Source organism: Carcharodon carcharias, chromosome 4 (assembly GCF_017639515.1).
Source record: "Carcharodon carcharias isolate sCarCar2 chromosome 4, sCarCar2.pri, whole genome shotgun sequence".
Classification (NCBI taxonomy): domain Eukaryota; kingdom Metazoa; phylum Chordata; class Chondrichthyes; order Lamniformes; family Lamnidae; genus Carcharodon; species Carcharodon carcharias.
In genome coordinates, this window is record NC_054470.1 from 48075863 (window position 1) to 48101606 (window position 25744).

Sequence of the window (25744 nt, forward strand, 5' to 3'; positions counted from 1 at the left end):
TTTCTTCCTATATTGACTATTTTTCCCCTTTTGCAATATCTTCCCACCCACATCCGTGAGTCTTCTGACGTTCTCTGTCATTTTAACAGTTTTCAGTCTCCTTTTCACCATGGGCATCCCCAATTCTTCTACATCCCTACTAGAATATCCTGGGGTCTCTGATTCTTCCTTGAGCATTGGCACAACCAGTTGCATCCACCATTGCATTCCTCCGCCCTACTGAATTTGCACTCACGTTGAATAACTTCTTCTTTGACTCATGTCCTTCACTTCAGGGTCCTGGCTATGGCTGTCTATTCACAGGACACATGGAACATTCTTTGTTCCAGTCCAACTTGGGTCCCCTCCCTTCATCTTGAGACAATATATTGATGCTTGCATTGGTGCATTTCCTTCTCGCCCAGAGCTAGGAAATTGCAACAACTTTGCCTACTTCACTCAAAGGGTGTGAATCTTTAGAATCCTCTACTGTAGAGGGTTGTGGATGCTCTATCATTGAATACATTTAAGGCCGAGATAGGCAGATTTTTGGTCTCTCAGGGAGAGAAGGGATATGGAGGGGGCAGGAAAATGGAGTTGAAGCCCAAGAACAGCCATGATCATATTGAATGGCGAACAGGCTCAATGGGTCATATGGTTACTGCAGCTTCTATTTCTTGTGTTACTGATTTCTACCCTTCCCCCACCTTCCAATGGTCCATCTTAAACTCTTCTCTTTCATTCCTGGGCTTCTCTGTCTCTATTTCAGGGAATAGGCTGTCAACCAATATCTACTAAGACCACAGACACGATAACTACCTTGACTATACGCTCTCCCACCCCTCTTTCTGTAAGGGCTCTATTCTATTTTCACAGTTTCTAAGCTGCATCTATTCCAACCATGTCACCTTCCAGGTCTTCCTTTTTTCTCAACTGAGGATGCCTCCCTACATCAGCTCACAGGGCCCTTGATCACATCCGTTCCATTTCCTGCACTTCTGCTCCCATCTCCCTCCCTGGTTCCCCTTGTCGTCACCTTTCACCCCCACCTCCGTATTCAAAATATGAGCCTTCACTATTTACATTACCTCCAGCTCAATGCCACTAACACATCTTCCTCTCCCCTCTGCTTTCAGCATTCCAATAGGACTATTTCCTACTTGACACCTTGGTCTATTCTTCAGGAGAGAAGGGATATGGAGGGGGCAGGAAAATGGAGTTGAAGCCCAAGAACAGCCATGATCATATTGAATGGCGAACAGGCTCAATGGGTCATATGGTTACTGCTGCTTCTATTTCTTGTGCTATTGATTTCTACCCTTCCCCCACCTTCCAATGGTCCATCTTAAACTCTTCTCTTTCATTCCCACAGTACATTCCCATGCAAGCAGAGAGGGTGCAACACTTGCTCTTTTACCCCCTTCCTTACCACTGATCAGGGCCTCAAACACTCCTTCCAGGTGAATCAGCAACTTAATTGCACTTTCAATTAAGGCAGATTTCACAACTTCACAGTGCAGACTCCTCTATATTGGGAGTGACTAAATGCAGACTGGTTGACCGTGTTGTGGGGCAGTTCCATTCAATTTGTAAGTGTAATTCCGAGCTTCCAATCATTTGCATTTAAATTCTAGCCTCACTCAAGCTTTTAAGTTAGCCTCACTCCCACTCTGACCTCTCTCCTTGGCCTCCTACACTTCCATGAAGTTCAACGCAAGCTTGATTAGGGAATTTACAGCCTCTGGGCTCAAAACTAAGTTCAATAATTTCAGATCATAACCTCTGACCCCATTTTTTACAGAAGGCAGTTGTTAGTGATGATTGTTATTTTCATCTACCTCTAGATCGATCATTGTCTCCCTTTGCCATGCATCATCATTCCTTTTATCATCTGATCTCTCCTGTCTTCCACGCTTTCACAGACTTTCCCCACTCCCCTTTTCATGGCCTCTGTTGAAACTGAAATGCTATCTCTCTCTCTCTCCACAGATTCTGTCAGACCTGAGTATTTTCAGCATTTCAATTTTATTTATTATTGTAAACTTTGGTCCTGTGTTTCATTTTGCATTTGTTTGTTTCCAACAAGTACTGTTGAGGCCAAGTCTAACTGACACAGTGGCATAGCAGTTCAAACAATTTCCAAAATGACGCAGAGACCTTCATTTTGTAGATTTCGAGCTCATTATCCGTGATCCTCCATGGTTCCTCCTCCTTCATTTTCTCAGATGCTTCTTGTTCTTTGTCATCCTCATGAAGTCTGAATGGCTCAATCATTTCTTCAAAAGCTGCAATACTGTTTAATTAAAAACAAATTCTGAAATGCTTGTGCAACATTTTGATACAATACTGAATGGATTCCAATAACCATGGCCAGAAACCTCCACAGCTCAAAAATGTGCAAAATAACTGATTATAAGCTAATAGATTATACCTGAAAAGGTGAGAATTTAGTGACTTTTTAATACTTTTAGGATTATTAATTAATTATGTTCCAAGGCTGTATGATCATCCTGAAATCTATTTAGCATCAAAATCACTTACTTGTCTTTGCTTGGCTTAGTGTTCATATCCCCGAGAACAGTAATGTCTGAAAAATCTATCCTGAACTTGCTGAGTAAAGCGGCCATTCTGAAATTATAAGGTTATTTAATTATTGACAGTATTTTCCATACTCAAAGTGCAAAATAAATGCTAGTAAAGCTGCCCACATCACCACTTCTAGAGAAATTCCTACAGGCAATGTTGTTGTCTATATTGCAGCATAATGCCCCATATTCTGTGTGTGCTGAAAGAAGGATCAAAATTAAGACATCTATCCTTGTTACAGTTGTTTCAGAAAGTCTCTTACTGGAGTACCAGTGAAGTGAAATGCAAGATGTATTTAAGCATGCAACACAGAAACTGATAGGAAATGGTTACTCATGTTACCTTTGCACAGTACAAGTTTGCTCAGAAAATGTACTTGGATGTTTAGCTACACTAACTAAAATACTAACAATTTTATGAAAATAGAACCAGATGTCTACTATTCACACATCTGCAAGTACACATGCATTTAACTTATAGTTTTGCTAAAATAAACAAAATTACTCACGTTCTCCTGTCATGGTCTATCCTGTTTATTTTTCCACCAATGAAGACTCTGATCTTGCAATCTTTCCACTTTTTCTTCGTAGTGAGAAGATATGGGATAAGTAGCGTCAGACCTGTCAAAGTCGAAAACTGCTGTGACATTTAACTATCTCAAAACTTTCTTTTCCAGCTCAGTTCCAAAGTAGAACTTAGCAAACAAAAAAAAGAACTGGGAACCAATACCATATGGGACCAGTTTATTTGTACAACTTAAGTAAATGAATTGCAGAACAGAAGTTATACCTCCATCATCAAAAAGCCACCAGACGTCAATTGTCCCTTTTCCCTGTTTCTTCTGGAAGCGAGAGCTGGCCTGAAGCAGCTTCTGATCAGTCATATTCAAAGGCACAGATGGACCTTTAGCCTCTAAAAGGTTTCACATAAAATTAGGTACTTTTTCAAAGAAAAAAGTGAAAATCATTGTAATCAGTAATTAGAGTTCAGCATGGTAAGTCATTTCAAAAAGGAAAAGTTGATTACAGTGATTGAAGTCTTAAAGAACCAGAAAGATCACTTAAATTTGTATTTTCTGCATTTTTTTTGATGGCCCTTTTTCAGAAAAAAATAAAGTAAGTGATCGAGGACATTTTCTTTACGTGACAAATTCATCTGTATGAATTTATTTTACCAGGTCAGACAAATTTTCCTCCCAAAACCTTTCCTTATTTCAGTATGTCTCAAATTTGCTCAATAGCAGCTCACCACCGCCATCTCAAGGGCAATTAGGGGTGGGCAACAAATGCTGGCCTAGCCAGCAATGTCCACATCCCATGAAAGAATAAATTTAAAACACATTTTATTGTTTCCCTGTGCCCCCCCAAAATTCAAATATTAGCAAGTCACCAAAATATCTAAACATGCAGCAACTATCTCTTTTATAAATTTCTCAAACGGACTGATTATAAAAAGACACCCAGTGACTCTGGTTAAGTCTTGCAAATGCCAGTAAATGCCACCGCTAAAAGATCAGTGCTTGCATTGATTTGCATGATTTACTTCTATTGAGCATAACATTATTTAATTTTCTGGACCGAGATAGTTTATGCAGCATTTCTCTTTTTTTCTGTGCATTTCAATGAAACTCCTTTTTCAAAACAAGATTACATAGCAGACTTTCATTAACATACTGAATAGGATTTCCATTTTCTGATACAGTTAACAGATTCTTACTCTAAATGGGAGGGATAAGTTATTCCTGGGTCAATTACCTACCATTGATTTGAGATACTAGAGCTACATTCACATTTCCATGCACTCTGGTACAGAAGAAACAATCTCATTCCAATGAAGGATACCAAAGTAAAGCTAAACTTCATTGAAGGTCCAATGAGAAAGGTGGTCTCTGGTAACAAAGAGCTCTGCAACCCCACACCGCACCCTCCCAATATTTACAGGTAAAACAACAAACTTTTCACCTTTCGCCCTCCACCACAAACAAACTGAAAAATAAATTAAGAGGTTATACATACTTTGCTATATAGCTTGGAATATAATCCATGTTATATTGCAAACCACAAACACTAACAGAACTGATTGAGGAACACACAAGGCATCTTCAGCTTCTTCTACAATTTAAATTATTGTAAGCAAAGCAAAAGGTAGCAACAAATACAAGTGCTTATTAAATTGGTCAGTCTCTAAAAGAGAAAATAAGTTTCCATTTGAGTGTAGTCTTTTGTCATTTCTGATAAAGGGCTACACCTGAAAACATCAATTCGTCTGCTTTTAGGTGCTGATTGAGCTGCCTTATATTTGCAATGTTTTCTGTTTTTAGTTCCAATATGCAAATCTTCCTTTTTAAAGGAAATTTTTGACTTTAGGCAGCTATCATAGAACTTGTATAGGGCTGTTGGATTGCTATGAGCTGACAGTTATTGGCACTATTTATAAATTTGCAACTGAAGTGCTTAAGCAGGAGTTGCACAAACTTTAAAAAGAATCAGCACCAGCTAATCCAGGAGGGGGTCAGGGAAGGGGAGCAGAGATTTGTGCAAACAAGATACAACTGTTGAGGTATTCAAAATAAAAGGAATCCTTCCAAAATATACAACGGTACAAAAAAAAAGGGCAAAAACGAAAATTCTGGCTTTTAGCACAACTTAAATAATGATTAAGCAAATAATGAAATGAAAACAAAAGATGGGATGCCTGCCTTTTTTCAAGAGTGGCTGTGTTGATGCCTTGCCGTCATCTTCTTCATCTGCGTTATGTTCAAAACAACCAATAAAGTAAAAGTTAATTTCAAATGCATCACTGGATGTAAACAAAGTAAACATTAATTAGTTGGTTTAGAATGCGTTAATGGTGACTTACATTGTGTACGTTAGTTTATTACTTGAAGGATGTGAATAAAAAACATGGGTGAGCCCAAAGTAATAGGCTTGATATTTAATTGTGCTGTATTACTATATTATCTCAACCAAAATGCCAGCCCAGTCCTGAAAGTATCTGTTTGCTCAGAAAGCTATCAGCTAATTTACGTGAGAATTTATATCTGTGGTGGGGAAAAGATTTAATTGAACTACAAACCATTTAGTAACAGTAATCTCAAAATATCTTTTTGATAAACTTTCCCTTCCCCCATCCCCTATTGTAAGCAGTGATCCAGATATGGATAAGGAATCACATTGACACCAATTTGCCAAAAACATGGAGGGAGGCTAGTGGGCAGAAAAATAGGAGGGGGAGGGCTGAGACATGCTATACATGCAAAGTCAGACACACAAGAACATCCCTGTTTGAGGCTGGTAGCTTTTAGCCACCAACATCTTATTTTTGCACTTATTTTTTCCTCTTTACCCATATCTCTGCGCAGCACATGTACCAGAATAAGCATTTACATCAGCTTACACCCCAAATATCAGTGCTGAGGAAGTAGTTTCTCCTCTTGCTCCCTTTAAGTCAGCAAAAATAGGGACACAGTCACTGGTAGACCTCCCAGTCAGCCATTTTGTTCTATGCAGAGTCAATGTGCATGGAAATGTTCCAGTCAACCATAATCACAGTCTTGCCCACAACTTAATCTTGACAAAATGAGTTGATTTTTATTTATTTATTTTTTAAATCAGTTATGTTCAGATGGAAAGAACATTAGAATGCAATAATTATTTTCTTCATGTGTGCTGTGTAGTAGAATCATATAGTGCCTGATATAATGCAAAATACCCTTTAGTTATTTAACCACTCTGGAAAAAATGGAGAGCCTGTTGCCATCTAGAAAGGGAAGGTTTCACAGAAGCTTGAGATATCTTTCAGTCTAGTTTCAGCCAAAATGATGTGCAAAGCTGCAAACCAACAACTATTACTCGAATGGAAACAGATTTCCTGCAATACCTGACAGTACACACAATTATATTTACAAGGCACATTGAAATCTTGACATCTTCCTGTGTAACCACCAGCTTTTATCCAGAGTTTGCTTTAAGATCCTCAGGGTAGGTTTTTTTTTGGAGTCTACACATCACGAGCTTTCATAAAGTTAAACCACAGAATGCTGCTCATGATTTTCTTATGCAAAGACCTGGAAAATCTACCCTCTAGTGTCATCACATAATTAAAACCTATTCAATTCCTGAAAAATAATTGGTGGCGCTTTTTGTTATTAACCATTAGCTATGATAAACTGATGCATTCAATGAACATTTTAGTACCTCATCATTCTATTGTAAAAATGTATTTCCGACATATAGATTTGTTATATGTAAATGTCTTAAACCCATTTTATCTAGCAATGCTAAGTTTACAGAAAGTTAACCATAGTTCCTTTTGTGGCCAATGCTTTGATCTACCAGTGTCTAAAAATACTTTAGACAGAAATGCAAATTGCATTTCAGCTGCAGGACGTTAAATGATTTAAACAAAAATCACAATATATAGAACAAATTTACTTTTTAAATTCTTTGCTAGGATGTGGGCATCGCTGGCAAGGCCAGCATTTGTTGCTCATCCCTAATTGCCCTTGAACGGAGTGGCTTACTAGACCACTTCAGAGGGCAATTAAGAGTCAAACCCCTTGCTGTGTATCTGGAGTCACATGTAGGCCAGAACAGATAAGAATGGCAGATTTCCTTCTCTCAAGGAGATTAATGAACCAGATGGGTTTTTACAATAATCAATGATAGTTTTAAGGTCACCACATTACTGAGGCTAGCTTTTGATTCAAGATTAATTAATTGAATTTAAATTCCACCAGCTGCCATGGTGGGATTTGAACCCATGTCCCCAGACCAATAGCCTAGTGTCTAGATTACTATTCTAGTGACATCAGCATCATCTCCCCCTAAATGTTTCAATATATAATGTATTAATCTAAAATAAAACATTACATATCATTGATTACACATCCAGATTTACTAAAGTTTTAGAATTTGTAATATTTAGAATACAAATACATGTTGAGTCACAGGCACGCAACTAATAGTAACTAATATATAAAACATCATGAGATGCAGTTTTAACACTGGAGCTGCTACTCAAAAAGGATGTAGCATTTCTATCAATTGTATTGGACTTTCATGTTATGTATTTATGTTATACCAGTGAGTACTAATGACAAGAATGCAATTACTAGCCAAGTTTACTGAAGCACCCCAAATTAACATCCATGGTGGGTGGATAACCAGTTTCCCCTGTCTAGTGTAGAATCCAGTTTGATGAACACAAATACCAGATTAAGTTTTAATTCAGTATTTCACATCAAACGTTAGAGTTAAGCTTGCAATGATCTCTAGTTTGCTTTGTCAGCACAGATTCCATTGGGCAGGAAATAACCTTGTACAATAGAGAGCATTCACTTCCCAGGATCAAAACCAAACATATTCTCACCCAATCCAACTGTACAAGTTCTGCCTGCACTTCACTCTTGGAGAAATATGGGTGGTTTTATACATGCAGTGCCAATCATCTGGTGGGTATTGCACAGTAATCATTAAAGACACTAAGAGGTTCAAGTATCAACCCATATTCCATTTAACTTAAAATGGAACTTGTTTGATGATGCTTGAGCCCTGCAATCACCGTTTTCTTTCATATGACAAAAACGGCAGTGTGGCAAACATTTCTGATAACATGCTCACTTATTGTGGGAAAATGCAATGCCAATGCAATTTTGGTATGACAAAAAAAAAATCATTGCTGTTGTGAAGCTCACATTGGTGGAGGCAGGGAGACAAATAAGCATGCCACTTCAATAATTAATTGCAATGCAATTTAAGGTAACATAACATTTGTTGCCATCCCAAATTTTTTTGGTCTTGATCGCTTTAAACAATTCCCTTTCAGGCAGGCTTAATGTGTCCTGCAGTGCCAGTTTAAATTTTGTTCCCGGAAAGTACATGGCTTCCTGTTTGGCAATGCCATTGCTCCTTCTTTCTCTTTCAAACCTCATACTCGATGACCTTGCAGGAATCAATGGCTCAGTGTGAGGACTGGCAAGCATGGACCAGCAACTACTTCATGAAAAACATATCTATATGAACGAAGAAGTTAGATCAGCTACAAGAAATCAAAATTGACAACTCATGGAAAAAGAGAACCGTTTAAGGTAGTTGTCACAAATTAGATAATTTTATACATATTGGATAAAGAAACTACATACTCAATGATCTGCAGGCATCAAAGCAAGTGTTTGCTTTAGGTGGAGGTTCCATCAGTGCAATGGATACTCCTTGCTAACCTGTGCTTTTCAAAAGTCCGTCAAGTTTTTGGGTTACATCAGATGATCCAATAACAAGCTATCACATCTGTAACTTACTGAACCATGGTTATGGAACTAATCATTAGAGGACAGCTACTAAAGTATATTAGGTTTCATGAAAATTAAGATAAAAATCAGTTCCTCAAGGGAAATGAGGGTGCAATTATTCTAAGTTACATCTGTTAGGCAGCTGAGTTACATTCGTGTTTAAACAGTGCCTCACATACTTGCAGCGATCTGTTAAACCACAAGAGAAAAATATGAGTTGTGTCAAATTTGTACAAGAGAATGTTTATATCACAGCTGAAGGGTTGAGCGCTGAACTGGGCACTCCAATATAGAAGGGGCATTAAAGCTACAGAAAGCTTACAGTGTAGTTTTACCAGGAAGGAGAACTAAATCTTTCTAAATAGCAATCATAATACAATTGAGTTCAACATAGTGTTTGAAAGGGAAAGACATGAAACTAAGATTCTAGATTTAAGCAAGGTCAACTCCAACATGACAAGAGATAGCGACTAGTCCAAAGCAAACTGAGTAGACCCATTAATGGGTAAAATGGCAAAAAATCAGTGGGAGGTGTATATAAAGGATTCGCGATACAGAAGCAGTTTATACCTTTACAGCAGAAAAAGCAACCATTAAGACAGAAGAGGTAATAAGGGACAACATAAAATTAAAAGAGCAGGCATAAAGAATGCAAAAAACAACGCTCAGATCGAAGTGAATGAAAGAGGTACAAGTATCAACAATGTGTCAAAAGAGACAGTAAGGGCTTCAAAAAGGGAACGTGAGAAGAAACTGACAAGTGATATCAAAATTAAAAGTATATATTATAAAAAAAATGAGAGCGGTCAGGAGCAATGTGGGCCCCTTGAAAACTTATGACCAGGATACTGCCAATGAAAATAAGGAAATGACATACATGTTGAATAATTACGGATGGTCGGTATCGTAGATGAGGCCAGCATATCAGACATCCTAAGGAAACTAGGTATGGAATCAGAGTCACGAGCAAAATTATTGTAAGCAAAATATTTTGACCAAAGAATGACAAATCCCAGGACCCGATTATTGATTCTGATATCCCTTGCCAGTTTTATTTTTATATACTCACTGTTTGTGACTCTTACTATCTTTTTTATTGCCAATGACACAAATATAGGCATAAATGGTGTATTTGGAAGTGTAAAATTATAAATAGATTTTGATCAAATGAAAGGGAAAAGCTGTGGCAAATGGATTTCAATGCAGCCAAATGTAAGATCATCCACTTTGGACCTAAAAAGGACAAACAGAAAATGTGGAGGCCAAAAGAGACAAGGGTGTTCCTCCATTTACACAGATCATTAAAATGTCAGGGAGAAGTGAACAACATGATCAAAGGCAAATGGAATGCTGACCTTTATATTTAGAAGACTAGAATACAAGGGGACATTAAGTCATGACTTCAGCTATGCATAGCTTTGATTCGACCACACTGGAATATTGTGAAGAGTTTGTTGCACCACACCTCGGGAAGGATATATCTGCCTTCCAGGAAGTGTAACATCAATTTACCTGGATGCCAAAGGTTGAATTAAGAGGAGAGCTGACACAAATTGTATCAACGGATTTCAGAAGTTTCAGGGTGATTTGATCAAAGTTTTAAGATTTTAAGGGGAGCTGATGGGGTAGATAGAGAAATATTTCTGCTCGTTGGGAAGTCTCATTCTCGGTCGGAGGGAGGGGTGGAAGTTTGGAACACTCTTCTGCAAACAATGCTTGACCAAACATCAATTGCTAATTTAAATCGTGAGATTGATGGATTTTTGTTAACCAAAGGTAAAGCAAGATAGCAAAGGCAGGTATATGGAGTTAGGTCACGGATCAGCTGGACACCTCACTGAATGGCCAAACAGGCTTGAAGGATTAAATGGCTTACTACTGTTTCTCTGTTCTCAAGGAGAAATCTGAGATAGGAACACTGGAATTAGGAGGTGGTGGTCATTCAGCCCTTCAAGCTTGCTCCGCCATTCAATATGATCATGGCTGATCTGATCGTTGCCTCAATAGCACTTTTCTGCCTACCCCTGGTAACCTTTGACTCCCTTGTTAGTCAAGAATCTAATCTAACTCAGCATTAAAAATACTCAATAAGCTTGCCTCTACCACTCTCAGGGGTAAAGAATTTCACAGACTCTCGATCCTCAGAGGAAAGATTTCTCCCTATCTCAGTCTTAGCCGGCTAAGAAACGATTCAATAAAAGTTGCTTAAAAAAGATGAGGAATTTTAATAGAGTAAATAGGGTGAGCTGCTGCCTCTGATTAGGGAAGTCAGTGACAAGTTAATTTAAAATAATAAGGGAGAGAGAGGAGGGTTACTATGGAGGAAAGAATGCTTTGCCACAGGGAGATGGTTGCATCTTTTACATTAAGGGTGAATGTTTAAAGCAGGGATTATAAACAGGGAAATTGGGAAAGAGCAGGGTAGCAGGATTAGCTTTGGATTGCTTTAGTAAAGAAACTACACAGATACAATGGCCCAAATGGCTCTCTTTGATTCTGGGGACTTCTATGGCTCTATTCAGTCATTATTTATTATTGATTATACAAGTACCTAAATAAAACTGAAATGAGCACTGTGGCTCCTCCCCCTTCTAAGTGCCTACACACTATGATAACTGCATTGCTGATAAGATAAACAGCAATTTCTGCAAAAGGAATTGAGAGAGCTGTCAATTTATTGAAAGGTTGGGCTTTGCTTGATGGAGATAATGGGAAATATAATTTCCAGTTTGGGAAGTGACATTACCATGTTTGGAGAGGATGTCCGCTGGTTGAGTGCAATCTTCAGGAATTAAAATAAAACAGGGTCAGTGGAGTGAAATAGATATAGAATCCCAACTCTGGTGTCTTTACAAACAACAGGGTACATCCTGTTCACAAAAATCAGGACAAATCCAACCAGGCCAATTACCACCCCATCTGTCTACTCTTAATCATCAATGTGATGGAAGGGGCTGTCGACAGTGCTATCAAAATCTGTTACTCAACAATGACCTACTCACTGAGTTTGGGTTCTGCCAGGGCCACTCAACTCCTGTTACAACCTTGATTCAAACATGGTCAAAAGAGGTGAACTCAAGGGTCGAGGTGAGAGTGACTGCGCTCGACATCAAGGTAGCATTGGACCGAGGTGTGGCATCAAGGAGCCCAGCAAAACTGATGTCAATGGGAATCGAGGGGGAAACTCTTCTAATTGGAGTCATACCTAGCACAAAAGAAGATGTTGTGGTTGTTGAAGACCAAGCATCTCAGTCCCAGCACACTACACTGAGGAACTCCTGCAGCAATGTCCTAGGCCCAACAAGCTTCAGCTGCTTCATCTCCCCTTCATCCTAAGGTCAGAAATGAGGATGTTCACTGATGATTGTATGATGTTCAATATAATTCAAGACTCCTAAGATACTGAAACAGTCCATGTCCATAGGCAGCAAGACCTGGACAACATTCAGGCTTAAGCTGATAAATGGCAAGTAACATTCACATCATACAAGTGCCAGACACTGACCATCTCCAACATGAGAGAGAGAATCTAACCATCTCCCCTTGACATTCAATGGTATTACCATCACTGAATCCCCCATATCAGTATTCTGGGGATTACCATTGATCAGAAACTGAACTGAACCAGCAACATAAACACTGTGACTACAAGAGCAGGTCAGAGGCTGGGAATTCTGAGGAGAGTAACTCACATCCTGACTCCCCAAAGGCTGCCCACCATCTACAAGACACAAGTCAGGAGTGTGATGGAATATTCTCCACTTGCCTGGATGGGCGCAGTTCCAACAATCAAAGCTCTACACCATCCAGACAAAGCAGCCTGTTTGACTGGCACCCCATCTACCATCTTAAATATTCACTCCCTCCACCACTGAAACAGTGGCAGCAGTGTGCAACAACTACAAGATGCACTGCAGGAACTCACCAAGGCTTCTTCGACAGCATTCCAAACCCGCAACCTCTACCACCCAGAAGGACAAGGGCAGCAGGTGCATGGGAACACCAGCACCTACAAGTTCCCCTCCATGCCACAGACTATCCTGACTTGCAATTATATTGCCATTCCTTCACCTTTGTTAGGTCAAAATCTCCTGAATGACCCTTCTAACAACACTGTAGGTGTACCTTCACCTGGGCTACAGTGGTTCAAGGCAGCAACTCACCATCACCTTCTCAAGGACAATTAAGGAAGGGCAATAAATGCTGGCCTAGCCAGTGACACCCAGATCCCGTGAAATAATTTTAATAAGTACACAAAGTTTGATGTAATGAACCTAAAATGAAACAATATTGTTTATTATTTAAGACAGTATCAATCAATAAATAGATTATTGATTTGGATATAATGGTTATGAGGTGCACTAATACTCTCTTTTTTCGACTGAAGAACTCTGGGCCATCAGGAATGGGAGTACACACTGCAGCAAGGCATTATTAGGAGCACTGGCACATCCTGCAATATTCCCATCATGTCAGCAGTTATCTGGCCATGGAGTGTGGAGAATGAATGAGATACTGGTATGGGGAGGTGAACTGAAGAAACATTTTGTCTTCAACCTGTTGTAGCCCAGATACACATGGCTGAGTATAGAAGTCTGTGGTTTGTGCTCGAGCAGCAACAGAATATGCAGAATGTATCTATTCAATTTCATAATTCTGGAGTGTTGAGGTTAGATAATATAGAAAACTAACTGCAACCTATGGAGTTGCTGATTTATAGACTGGTTCCTACTAATCCCCATTATAAAGGCGTTGGGGGGCTGGACCATGCCCAGTAACAGCGGCTAGAATCCAATTATAGGTAATACATGGATTGAACGATAAAAGGCAATACCTTCAAATGCTCTGTAGCTATATCTGTCACAAAGTCAAGGCTCCCTAGCAACTCAAAGGGTTGAACTTACAGGTATTGGAGAACACATTTAATTATCTACTGCTACAAGTATTTATATAGTGACTTTAACGTAATAAAACATCCCACTGTGCCTCACAGGAACATTTAAAAAAATTACAGCAAGCAATATGAGGAGATATTGAGGCAGATGAACACAAGCGTGGTCAAAGAGGTGGGTTTTAAGGAGCAGTTTAAAGGAGGAAAGTGAAGTAGAGGGGTTCTGGGACAGAATGCCAAAGCTTAGGGCCAGGGCAGCTGAAGACACAGCCACCAAGGTGCAGCACTGAAAAATTAGTTTTCTTGAGCATCCCTATCTACAATTTAAGGAGCTCCTGATTTATGGACTGGTTACTACTGACCCCCACTTTAAAGGCATTGGGGGGACTGGACCGTGTCAAGTAACAGGGTGAGGGGTAAAGGGTGAACAGGACATGGGCAATGTTTTGGATGACCTCAGGAGGGTAGAACATGCAAGATGGGCCTGGGGTGTGTTGGAACATTCAAGTTTAGATGTAACAAAGACAGGAATAAGGATTTAAGCAGAAGAATTGTGGCAGGGGCAATGTTATGGAAGTGAAAGCAGGTGGTCATAGATATGGCATAGATATATGGTTTCAAGTTCATGTTAGGGGTCATATATGATGGCTAGGTTGTGTACCTCCCTGACCATATTTGGTCATCTGCCCTAATATCGCCCTATGTGGCTTGGTGTGAAATGTTTCTTTAACGACCCTGTGATGGACATTGGGATGTTTGATTATGTTAAGGGCACTTTATCAACACCTGTAGCAATGGATAACCAAATGTATTTTCCAATACCTGGTTCAACATCAGGCTGTTGCCAAGGACAGAGATGGGAGTTGATGACTGGGGAACAGAGTTTGTAATGGGGATCAAAGACAAAGACAATGGCTCCAATCTTCCCAATATTTAATGAGGACATTTCTGCTGATCCAATAATGGATACCAGATAAACAGTCTGATAATTTAGAGACAGAGGAGGGATCATGACAGATGATGGGGAGGTAGAGATGGGTGTCGTCAATGTACATGTGGAAACTGGCATTGTGTTTTCAAATAATGTTGCCAAGGGGTGACACCTAGTTGAGATCCTTGGGGGACAGCAGAGGTAATGGTAAGGGAGTGCGAAGGCAAGCATTGCAGGTGATTCACTGGCTCCAATTTAGATAGATAAGAATGGAACCAAAAGAGTGCAGTCCTACCCAGCTGGACAGCAGTGGAGAGGCATTGGGGAATGGTGTGGTCAACCATATCAAAAGCTGCAGAGAGACTGAGAAAGATAAGGAGGGACGGTTTACCTTTGTCACAGTCAGGTAGGGTGTCATTTACAACTTTGCGCCATTTCGGTATTGTGGCAGAGATAGAAACCTGATTGGAGGGATTCAAACATGGAGTTCAAGGAAATATGGGCACAGAGTTGGGAGACAGCAACATGTTTAAGCACTTGAAGGGAGGTTGGAGATCGGGCAGCAGTTGGCAAGGACAGAGGGACCGAGGAATGATAATACATTTAAAGGTGAAGAGGATTGTACATGAAGAGAGATGCAACTAAACATGGAAACTAGAAAGGAAAGTTGGGTCGTCAGCAATTTAGTGGAAATAAGATTGAGGGAGGAGGTAGATCTTGTGGACAAGCTGAATTCAGAAAAGGCAAGAAGGGGGATAACAGGGAAAGTTTTAAAAGGGGCAAAGTTTAACCCTCTGAGTACAAAAAAAATTGGACCAATTCACTTTAGCGATTTGCGGATTTCAGGTGATAAAAGGTATATTAAGTGTTCATAAATGGGATGGTTAAGGTTCATATGTATAAGTTACCCAAGGCTGGGCCATGTTAAAACATTAGACTGTTCTTTCCACAGACAGGATAGATCTTAGGAACAAATTGCCAGTTTATGCATTAAGTGCAGACTCTCTGCAAACTTTCTAAAAAGAGTTGGACTAGTTCCTAGCTGAGATGCAGACTAAGGCCTGGATTTTCAGAGTCAGACACACTGCGGCATATCCAAAACAGTGCTGGGAATATAGACCCGGTTTCCCATCCCCACTTCCGACAGATCCTACTCTTACTGGAAAAGGAAAAGGGAGGAACTAAATTCACATATGGGGGCGGGGGGAAGACCTGAACTCAGCAAAGCCATCTGTATTATGTGCTAAGTTCAAACCGACCCCATTTTCACTGCTGCAAGCGCCTTATCCCACTGTGTGAGCTACAAATTTTTTAAAGAGTAGACATAAATGCTTGGGAAGGGCAGATAAGATCTGTGGTGATGTCAAGTTGTTTAAATAGCCTGTCTTAAAATAAAAAAAAGCAGCCTGCCTGTGTCTGAGAGCTGAAAAGAAATCTGTGCTATTAGTTTCAGTAGGTTTTCATTGACACAACCCTAAGTGCCACTAGTATAGCATTATTACGGCTTGACTGCTTCTACAACAAATCTTTATCATAGTGGGAGGGCTGCAAATTCAAAGTTTGATTGACAGCTCCAAGAGGTTATTAAAGGGCTAGCTGTCTTTGATTTGTGGTATTGAATATATAGGTTTGTTTTTAATAAGGGATGAAGTACTTGAGTGGATTTAAATATGTTGAATGGATTTCATGAATGGGAGGTTTTTAAAAAAAAAATATAGTGAAGTCTAATAGATATTTAGAACTTTATTTTATTTAATCTCAGCATGGCTCACAAGGTCTGCCCATGGTGGACATAAGGGGTCATGATTTGGCATTGGGGTTAGGGCGAGTGTGGGACATACGTTGGCACTAAGTTTGCATAGGAGCTATGAGAGCCCAAGGGGGTGGGTGGGTGGGAGGCATGGATTGGCATAAATGGGCATGGTGAGGCGGTGCGATGGGCGAGGCCTAGAGGGTCTAATATTTAGCAAAACAACTGGGACCACGTCCCAGAGAACCCAAGCAGGTCATTTAACCAGCCTGCCTTCACATCCAGAACCTAATGTGGCCACCTTCGGTCTGCACCTGAAGTGAAGTGCAACTCCATCCTGCAGCCATGGCCCAAGAAGGAAGATCCTGCCATTTGAGATGTATTTTCCCAAGGCAGGTGCAGCGAGCCAGGAGATTTCCCAACTCTCCACAACCACCTCAAGAGCAAAAAATTCAGGCCTATGCCTTACAAAATGTGGGTGATATATCAGGCAGTATAAACACATGTGGTCTCCTGGTCTATTTTTAAATGGCATATGGGCATCATAGAGGATTTTAAAAGAAAAAAATCCACAATATACCTTGGATTTTCATCTCTCGCTGGAGATTACACTGCTGCTGATGGGTGTCTAATATGATACTTCACAGCCCATGCTGTATTTTCCTAAGATCATATTTTTGTCCTCATGTCTCAAGCACTATTGTTCAAAGCTTGGTTACAATGTATGAGACACAGGTTCTTACGCATGGACTCTTGTTAACTAGCCTGGGTAATACCTCATTAAAACTACCCCATAACTATTAGCCCCACACCCAAAAGGAAAAGGCTCTATACGCCCTCTACATATTCCAGTGCACATCCCAGAATTGAAACTCCTTCTTCCTCCTCTGCTGCTGCTACACAAGGGATTCATAAACATTACAAGCAGAAGTAAGCCAGCGCTCAGTAAGAATATTGTGTTGAGCAAACCATCAAAATACATACAGTAGGGATAATTTTTACATCAATTTTTCACTTGATTTTGTACATTTATTTCATGTATTGATAAATGATTGCTTAACAAAATTTTGATCTATAATATTTGGAGTGAGGTATTTTATACATTGCTTCCCTCTGCCATTTAATTCAGTGCAAATTTTGCCGTGTTATGATTATATTTAGCAGTATTGTTTAATCAAATGATGTGATAAAATTATACTATGTGAATTGAGATCATTGACAAAAAAAATCTCAAACTGAAGTGATGGGCGGTGAAGTTGTCACAAACCTCATTAGTTTAATCACGTCACCCCCCCAGCACAGGCGTTTAGATCTCCTCCTTGTCCACAGCCACGGCGTGGATCCATCCTTCACTCATCTTGAAGTTAATGCGCCTCTAATTAGCTAGGTTATGTGGCATGTATTAACCACAAAGAATCTGCAACAACTCAGTGGAAGCAATTTTAACTTTTATCGCCAGGTGGAAAGTGAGCAACAGCGAATCGATAAGAGATTTTACACTCTGCCCGGTTTTCTTTTTCATTTGGGAATGCCTTTTTCCCAGCAATAAAAGTTAAAATTACCCAGAGGCTTAGACTGCAAGGTACAAAAGATGACCAATGTATATAAATTACAGCTTCAACAACAAAATATAACTGGGCATGCAGAGGTGTATTTGGTTGCTCTTACAAACAAGCCATACTTAGTGATCCACAAATCCAGCTTTGCTGTTAGTTTTCCTACTGAAACAGAACTCATGAGATTGTTGTAGGGTAAAGGAATTCAGCAGTTATTCTTATATTTTTTTATAAAGATGATACACACCACCTGCATGCTGAAGGAACAGAAACCCTTACAGTGGTTATACTCCATATATTTTGGTGCAATCCAAAGGAGTAAAAATCTTTCCATTAATTTTACCAAAAAGTCATGAAATCCCACTTTGTTCTCATACCAACATTTTTCTCCCCACTACTAACAAGAAGCAATTTACTCCTCTTGTGGTAAAGTTCATCACATAGTTGAAACTTTGTGCTGCTGGATATAATCAACTGTTCTCAGTGAAATGGGCCCACCCAGGTCTTTGAAAGCAGTGAGCCCTTGAATACAGGAAGTGCCCTGACAATACTACTGTACTGACTGATGTCCAGAAGGACCCAATTATTTTTACACCAAAAAAACCCAATTGTAGTCACTATGCAGCCATCCAAATCTAAAGCCAATTTTTTTATGTAACCCCATTTCTCTAGTCAGTGACTTACACTCAGAGGACAAATTATTAATTCTTGGCCTACACCAAAGCTAAAGGCAGTAGGACTTCCTCTTTAATCCTTTTCACCACAGTGCCCACTCTTAAGTGTTTCTTACAGAAAGGGAAGATGTTTTCAAATATGTGTAAAAAGTGTATTTAGGCTGGTTTTTGTATAGTGTCATAAAGTTTTAAGATACTGAAATATGGTCGATTTAGAGGACAAATCCCCTATTAATTGGCTAAATCGACATAATTATTAACATTTTAAGCCCAGATCAGAAGGTGTAGACTATTGCTAAAAGTAGCTTGCTTTTTTAAAAAACTGGTAGCAATGTTGGTTACATTCTGAATTAATGGGGCTATTCAAGTACCAAGTTATTATAAAACAAATTATCGCAGTATGCAATAATGTCTGTTCAAATAAATGGGCTATTTTCTACCCAAGGAAATAGGCTCTCTGAACAGGCGCAGATGTAGGGAGAACCTGAAAATATTGGAAATATACAACAGGTCAGTTAACATTTGAAAAGCAAAAAAAATGAAGACTGACGAGTTCACTTAAGAAGTAACCAAAAAACAAAAAAAAAGACCAGTCGTTGCTTTTGCCAGTCCTATAAAAAAGGGCCCAGCTGTTTCAGTCTTGGTGAAGGGGCTATACCAAAAAAGGTTGCAAAATTGATCTCTCTCTAAAGATATTGACACATCTGCTCTACAGTTGAGGTTTTATTTTCCTTTTTGCATTCACATTGTTTGGTACATTGAAACAGGTACGTGGAGATGAATTTTAAAATGAAAAAAAGTGGTAGTTTTAGTGTTAAACATGTTTAGAATAAAATATTAAACTTTTAATTGAAATTTTAAAAATACAATGTTACATTTTCACTCCATATTAAATTTGTGAATTCTTACCTTTTTGGTCTTGTGACACTGCTGGGCTGTTGGTTTCACTCACTGATTTAGAAGATGGCTTGGAAGACTCTGCATCAGAATGCTCCAGATTCACCACTATATCCTTCGGATGAGCAGATTTCTCCTGAGAAGTGCACAGCTCTTCTGAACATAGGAATAAGACAGACATTGACCATCTCAAAAAGATTAAATGCTCAAATGAATACCATAATTAATTGTGAAACCATTATTGCTTTCACATAAAATGAGAGCATGCAATCGAGTGAATGTGGACAGGGAAAAAACAAACAAAATCATGATTTATTTGAACTAACCTGCTCATATCTGGGCAGACATGTTCAACAACCCCCATCAAGTAAATGGAAATGCTAGCAGTAGTGAGGACAGGAAAAGACAGCAGGGTACTAAGTCACTGAGGCATTTACCACATTATTTTGTTGCCTCTCTGATATACCTCTAGTAGAAGATGTAGGCCAATTCCAAAAGCAGCCAACTAAGAGATGTTGGAAAAGGATGGTCTGGTTGACATTTTCAAACACAGAAGATTAAGTTGCCCAAAGAGAGATATCATTTGTGCCTTTGGCTGAGGTGGATTAGTAATGTGACACTATTTTAAATGCCTGAGAAAATCTGCTATCTGACTAACAAATCTGATGCTGGTAGTTACCAATATACTGCACTAAATTCCCACTGTTCATTAAGGGGCTGGTTGGGCTGGTCACCCCTGACAACATCTGTACTTGGTGATCACAAATATCAACTGCAATTAAGAAACATAAAAACTCTTATTTTGAGAGGCTCTTAATTCTTGTTCATCTGCCTAACCACACAGATACTATTTTAATTGTTATGTTTTCCTTTGGGACTGTTAACTTTTAAAAAGAAATTTGAACTTCCAGTTAATAAATGAAAGGATTACAAGAAGATTTCACATTTTAAGACCTTTCACTGTAAGAAAAGACTAAAAGCACGATTGACTAAACACTAACTTTGCAGGCTACTTATACAGTAAACTGCGATACAGAACATTCTCCTTTTTCTTTTAGCACAACCAAAAACTCACTTCACAGATATCCTTTACACTATCCTTTAAGTAAATGTCCAATTCTCCCAGAACCAGTCCAAAGTGATTCTTAGCTTCTGTGGGTTTACCTCTATTATTTTCCTTTCTTAGCCTGGGAACTTATAATCTCTGAAATTTCTTTCAGTGAGGTTTTCTCCCTGGAGATTCTTCCTCTAGTGCAAACAAGACGAATCTTTCAGCCTTGTTTTAACTCCCCATGAATTCATCTTTTTCAATCTGACTGCAAGCTCTCAGCCACAGTTGTATGTGTTGAGCCAGTGTCTAGTTGCCTATGGCTGCTCTCCCTCTCCTAGATCCTTGCAGACTAACATTGTCTGCAGGTTTTCTTTGAAATCTTAGACTCTTCACCTCTCAAATCCAATCCCCATGGCAGTGAGAGTCACATGGACTATGTATCCAGGTAGAAATGCTGATCAGCTATCCTCAAGACCCCAAAACCCTGGAATCTTAGGAAGTAAATGGATAGTTTAAAGCACAACTGTTCACAACCTAACATTCTCAACATTTTTTCTGGGTCTTTGGAGTTGCTCAGTCTACCAAGTGTTGTCACACAAGCTACTGCGAATGTCTCCAGTGTAAACACCTTGCATCTTCTTCCCAGTAAAACAATCTGGGATCCTTTTAATCTCTAATAATCAAACCGCCCAGACTTTTTGCCAGGCAGACTTCAGAGAAGGTCACATGATCCCCTACATTTTTCCTTAAATGCACAGCACAAAACATAATCTTATAAATCTCATAATTGTAACACAATACCCCCGCAAAAGACGACAATGATGGTGAATGGGAAGGGGTTTGGTCCATTGAGATTCTGTACCCTGGGATGCAGGGTCATTGAGCATATTCAAGTCAGAGGCTGATAGATTTTTGGACACCAAGGGAACCATGCATCTGTGGATAGCGTGGGAGGTGTAGCTGAAGTGGAAAATCAGTCATGATGTTATCAAATGGTGGAGCAGACACAATGGACCAATGGCCTCTTCCTCATGTTCCTATATTCTTATCAAATACAACCACAAGTCATGAGATCTAGGCAAGCTGTCTTTTCCAGGATACTATAACACTAAATACACCAAAAGTGATATTAGTTAGTAACAAGAACAAACCAATTGCAAATAGGATAGCCAGTTTTTAAACACTATCCCTTTACCTCTGGATGCGAGCACAAGATAATCTTATTAGGCTGAAATCCTTTTGCTGGCTGCAAGAATGTTACATGGTAGTTAGACCATAAGACACAGGAGCAGAAGTAGGCCCATCAAGTCTGTTCCGCCATTCAATGAGATCATGGCTGATCTGATAATCCTCAACTCCACTTTCCTGCCTTTTCCCCTCATAACTCTCAATTCCCCTACTGATAAAAATTTGTCTATCTCAGCCTTGAATATACTTAACAACCCAGCCTCTACAGCCCTCTGCGGTAAAGAATTCCACAGATTGACTACCCTCAAAGAAATTCCTCCTCATCTCTGTTTTAAATGGACGTCCCCTTACCCTGAGATTATGCCCTCCGGTCCTAGAATCTCCCACAAGGGGAAACAACCTCTCAGCATCTACCCTGTCAAACCCCCTTGGAATCTTATATGTCTCAATTACGTCACCTCTCATTCTTCTAAACTCCAATGAGTAAAGGCCCAACCTACTCAACCTCTCCTCATAAGGAAATCCCCCCATACCCGGGATCAACCTAGAGAACCTTCTCTGGACTGCCTCCAGTGCCACTATATCTTTCCTTAGATAAGGGGACCAAAATTGTTCAAGGTATTCTAGGGGTGGTCTAACTAGTGCCATGTATAGTTTTAGCAAGACTTCCTTATTTTTATACTCCATTCCCTTTGAAATAAAGGCCAACAATTCAATTTGCCTTCCCTATTAGCTGCTGGACTTGTATGTTAGCTTTTTGGGGTTCATGCACAAGGACTCCCAAACCCCTCTGTGTTTAAAGCATTCTCAACCTGGCTTCTAAGGGCAAGAGCTCAGGACACAAAACTGCATACTGGGTGACACTAACAGGCAGTCTCTGTAAGGAAATAAATATTTATATCCCTTATTGAATATATTAGTGGGGCAGTTAGCTCAGTTAGCTAGATGGCTAGTGTGTGTTCAGAATAATGCCAACAGCACAGGTTCAATTACCATTCCAGCTCATGTAGGTTTAGGACCTGCCTCCTTGCCCTGACCAGGAGAGTGGAAGGTAATGGCAAGGATGAAACATTAGCCAACAATGAGCCAAGGACCTGCCTTTGGGCAGAGCTTACATGAATGAATTGAATAAATGGGCACTTTTCATTTCTCTCTCCTATCCTGAGGAGTAGAATTAGAGTCTTCCTTTCTAGACATTGGGTCTGGATGATGTAAGTACAGAACTAAACCAGGATAAAGTCTATAGCCGTGACACATCCTCAAAGTTGTTCCAATACAAGGCGATTCCCCGCATCAACAGTTCCCAGCATCAGCACAAGTGCAAACCGTGACCAGTGTGGGAGGAAAAAAATTGCAGTAGCATGCTGGTGTTCTATAACACAAACCACCTAATGTAGCGATATTGGAGGATTGCATGTCAAAAAACTCACCTTGCGCTTGAAGATGAGAAATATTAAAACCTTCCTTTAGTCTAATGACGACTACTCCATACTGATAGTCAAATGCATCACTGCAAAGAAAATATGCATTACAATAAACAGTTCGTATACCAGAAAAAGGAAATAATATTCTTATACCAGATCAGGCATAATATTTCACAAGGACTAGCCATATATAGACCTACATTTATACTGCAAAGACATTATAACTATCCATAAAGGGAAATATTACCGGAAAGTTTACTCCCCAATACATCCAAGGATGCACTATCAACATGTGTCAAATGTAGAAGAAAACTGGCTACTTAAGATAATGGGAAAAAATCTATTTGGTGCAAAATGGTCAGGACTTTCTCATGCTTGAACAAAGGTCTTCAAAACTAGCATTGGTATCATTATTTCTCATTTACTGCACTACGTTGAACTGTAAAAAACTAAAATGGCTATATATCTATAATCTCCTCTTTCAGAATTAAAGCTAACAAATTATCTCACCACAATTTTGATTATGTTAGCACTAAAGAAATAAAGGTGTGCTTTTCACTCAACTTAAAACAATCTTAGGGAATTGATTCCTTTGCAGGTGGTTGTGACCAAGGGAAGAAAAGCTTGCTTTTGTTTTCAAAGTTGTGCTTTACTCTACGGAATGGCAATTAGTAAGATTAACTCACTGAATAGTATTGATGTAATTTTCCACATCCTTCATAAGAGCTTGGCGCCAGTCTTTTTTAAAGCCAAAGACTAGTGTGTTGGGCCGCATTCGACCAAGTCCTACAGCCTGGAAATAGACCAGAAGCAGAATTAAAAAGTCACTTCTTTATCAGACGTGTCCTGAATGTGGATATGGGCTGCAGTACAAATTAGTTCCTTTATGTGGCACTATTTGGCAATCTAATTCATAGATCACAAGGCAACTGGAGTGGGAAACAGAAAAGCTGTCACACTATACAAGGGATAATCAAGGTTAGCGATGAGCCATGTGACTGTACTTCTAAATGCAGTTACTTCCATATTAGTTTCACTGATTCCAGGAGCCAAGAATACTGTGCATCATCTTCCAGCATTTGTGCTGTTAGGTCAGTTTCCCATTGGCTAGTGGCAGACTTGTAAATCCAATTTTACCTGGTTTATGAACCTACTGCCAGGCTACAGAAATTTGTTTAACAGCATTAGTCCATGAGCTGGGTTCTCAATATTCAAATTAGGAAAGTATTTTTAAAGACAGTTTATGGAATTTTACAGAAAGAGAGATAAAGGGAATGAGAGTGGAAGAAGAGAGACAAAGGGAAAGAAAAAAGTGAACAAGAAAAGCGTGAGAAAGGGAAAGGGAGAATATTCAGTGTTTACAAAGTGGCTTCCAATAAGAAACTAAACACAGAATGCCAATGCTATTATCATTCCTTATGCTCAAAATGGCACACTAAATATTTCAATATATTATTAATACCATCCAATTACAATGTTTGAGATTCTTACACCAAGTACAACGTGTAGATAGGCTTTGAAAACTTGGTTTCAGTCTAAGAATTTATATATAGTTTTTAAATTTCTGTCATGCTCTATTTTAAGTAGCTATTTTGTTTCTTTGAGGTAATGTACAATATTGTATTGAGGGTGTAGGTAGCAGGCTTTCTGCTGGTTCTGTTCTTTAACCAGTTGACAAGAACCATGCAAAAGCAGCCAGGTAAAACAGCTCTCAATTTCTTATTATCCCCCTTCTTCCACTTTCCCTCCCTACAGATCCTTCCCCGAGGAGATGGAGAGCATTAGAAAATGGCTACACGGTGGAAATATATATGAGAACTTGAAACCCATAGCCAATCTTATTTCACTGATTTAATTTGCCATAAATATAAACAAAAGATTGCTAACTGTGGGGTGTGTTTAGCTTTTTGTTGGTCTTCAAATTTGAATTGTAGATAAATGGATTTGTCCACAAATACTGAAAGACTATTATAAAGAGAGAGAGATTGATCCCATTTATAACCCAAATACAAGAGTCAATATAGGTTGGTAAAACGTTACCTATACGCTTTCAGATTTTTCTTCCTGCCCCTCTGCCCTCCACCATAAGTATTATAAAACTATTATAAAAGTATTATAACCATAAAACCATATCAGATGAAATCAACTTATTGGAAGCAAAACTGTTAATGTGCAAAAATAACTTACCTGAAGCAAGAACTGTGTTCCCTCACGCAGATCTTCTGCATAGACAGGCGCATAGAAGGCTTTCATTTTGTTTTTGATTAACCACCGTTGGTACTTAGCCTGATCGGTAGAAATTTCCTTCAAGGCTTGTCTACGAGGTCCCTAATTGAAACAAATATGTCGATTTCAGCAAACCGCATTTAATTTTTGACACGTTTCTAAAGTATTAGATCACAAAGCTTGGGTTTGTCATGAGTTCAAATGGCCCCAATTAACCAAGGTTACAGTTGAACAAGCAAATGTGAAATGCAAGCAGACTTGTGGAAATCATTATCCAGAATACATTCTGAATGGAGTGGTCT

General features: G+C 39.3%; 1 protein-coding gene across 2 annotated transcripts in view; it reads right to left on the reverse strand.

Moving 5' to 3' along the window:
• The window catches only part of slc12a2 (solute carrier family 12 member 2), a 241325-nt gene that overhangs the window by 22377 nt on the left and 193204 nt on the right, over positions 1–25744 (reverse strand). For both annotated transcript variants that reach the window (XM_041185697.1, XM_041185698.1), the window contains 9 exons: positions 25404–25544; positions 23903–24009; positions 23223–23302; positions 19566–19709; positions 5264–5311; positions 3355–3477; positions 3074–3185; positions 2521–2607; positions 2137–2272 (listed from right to left, as the gene is read on the reverse strand). In XM_041185697.1, the coding sequence (XP_041041631.1) occupies positions 2137–2272; positions 2521–2607; positions 3074–3185; positions 3355–3477; positions 5264–5311; positions 19566–19709; positions 23223–23302; positions 23903–24009; positions 25404–25544 (978 nt within the window). The remainder of the gene's footprint in view (positions 1–2136; positions 2273–2520; positions 2608–3073; positions 3186–3354; positions 3478–5263; positions 5312–19565; positions 19710–23222; positions 23303–23902; positions 24010–25403; positions 25545–25744) is intronic.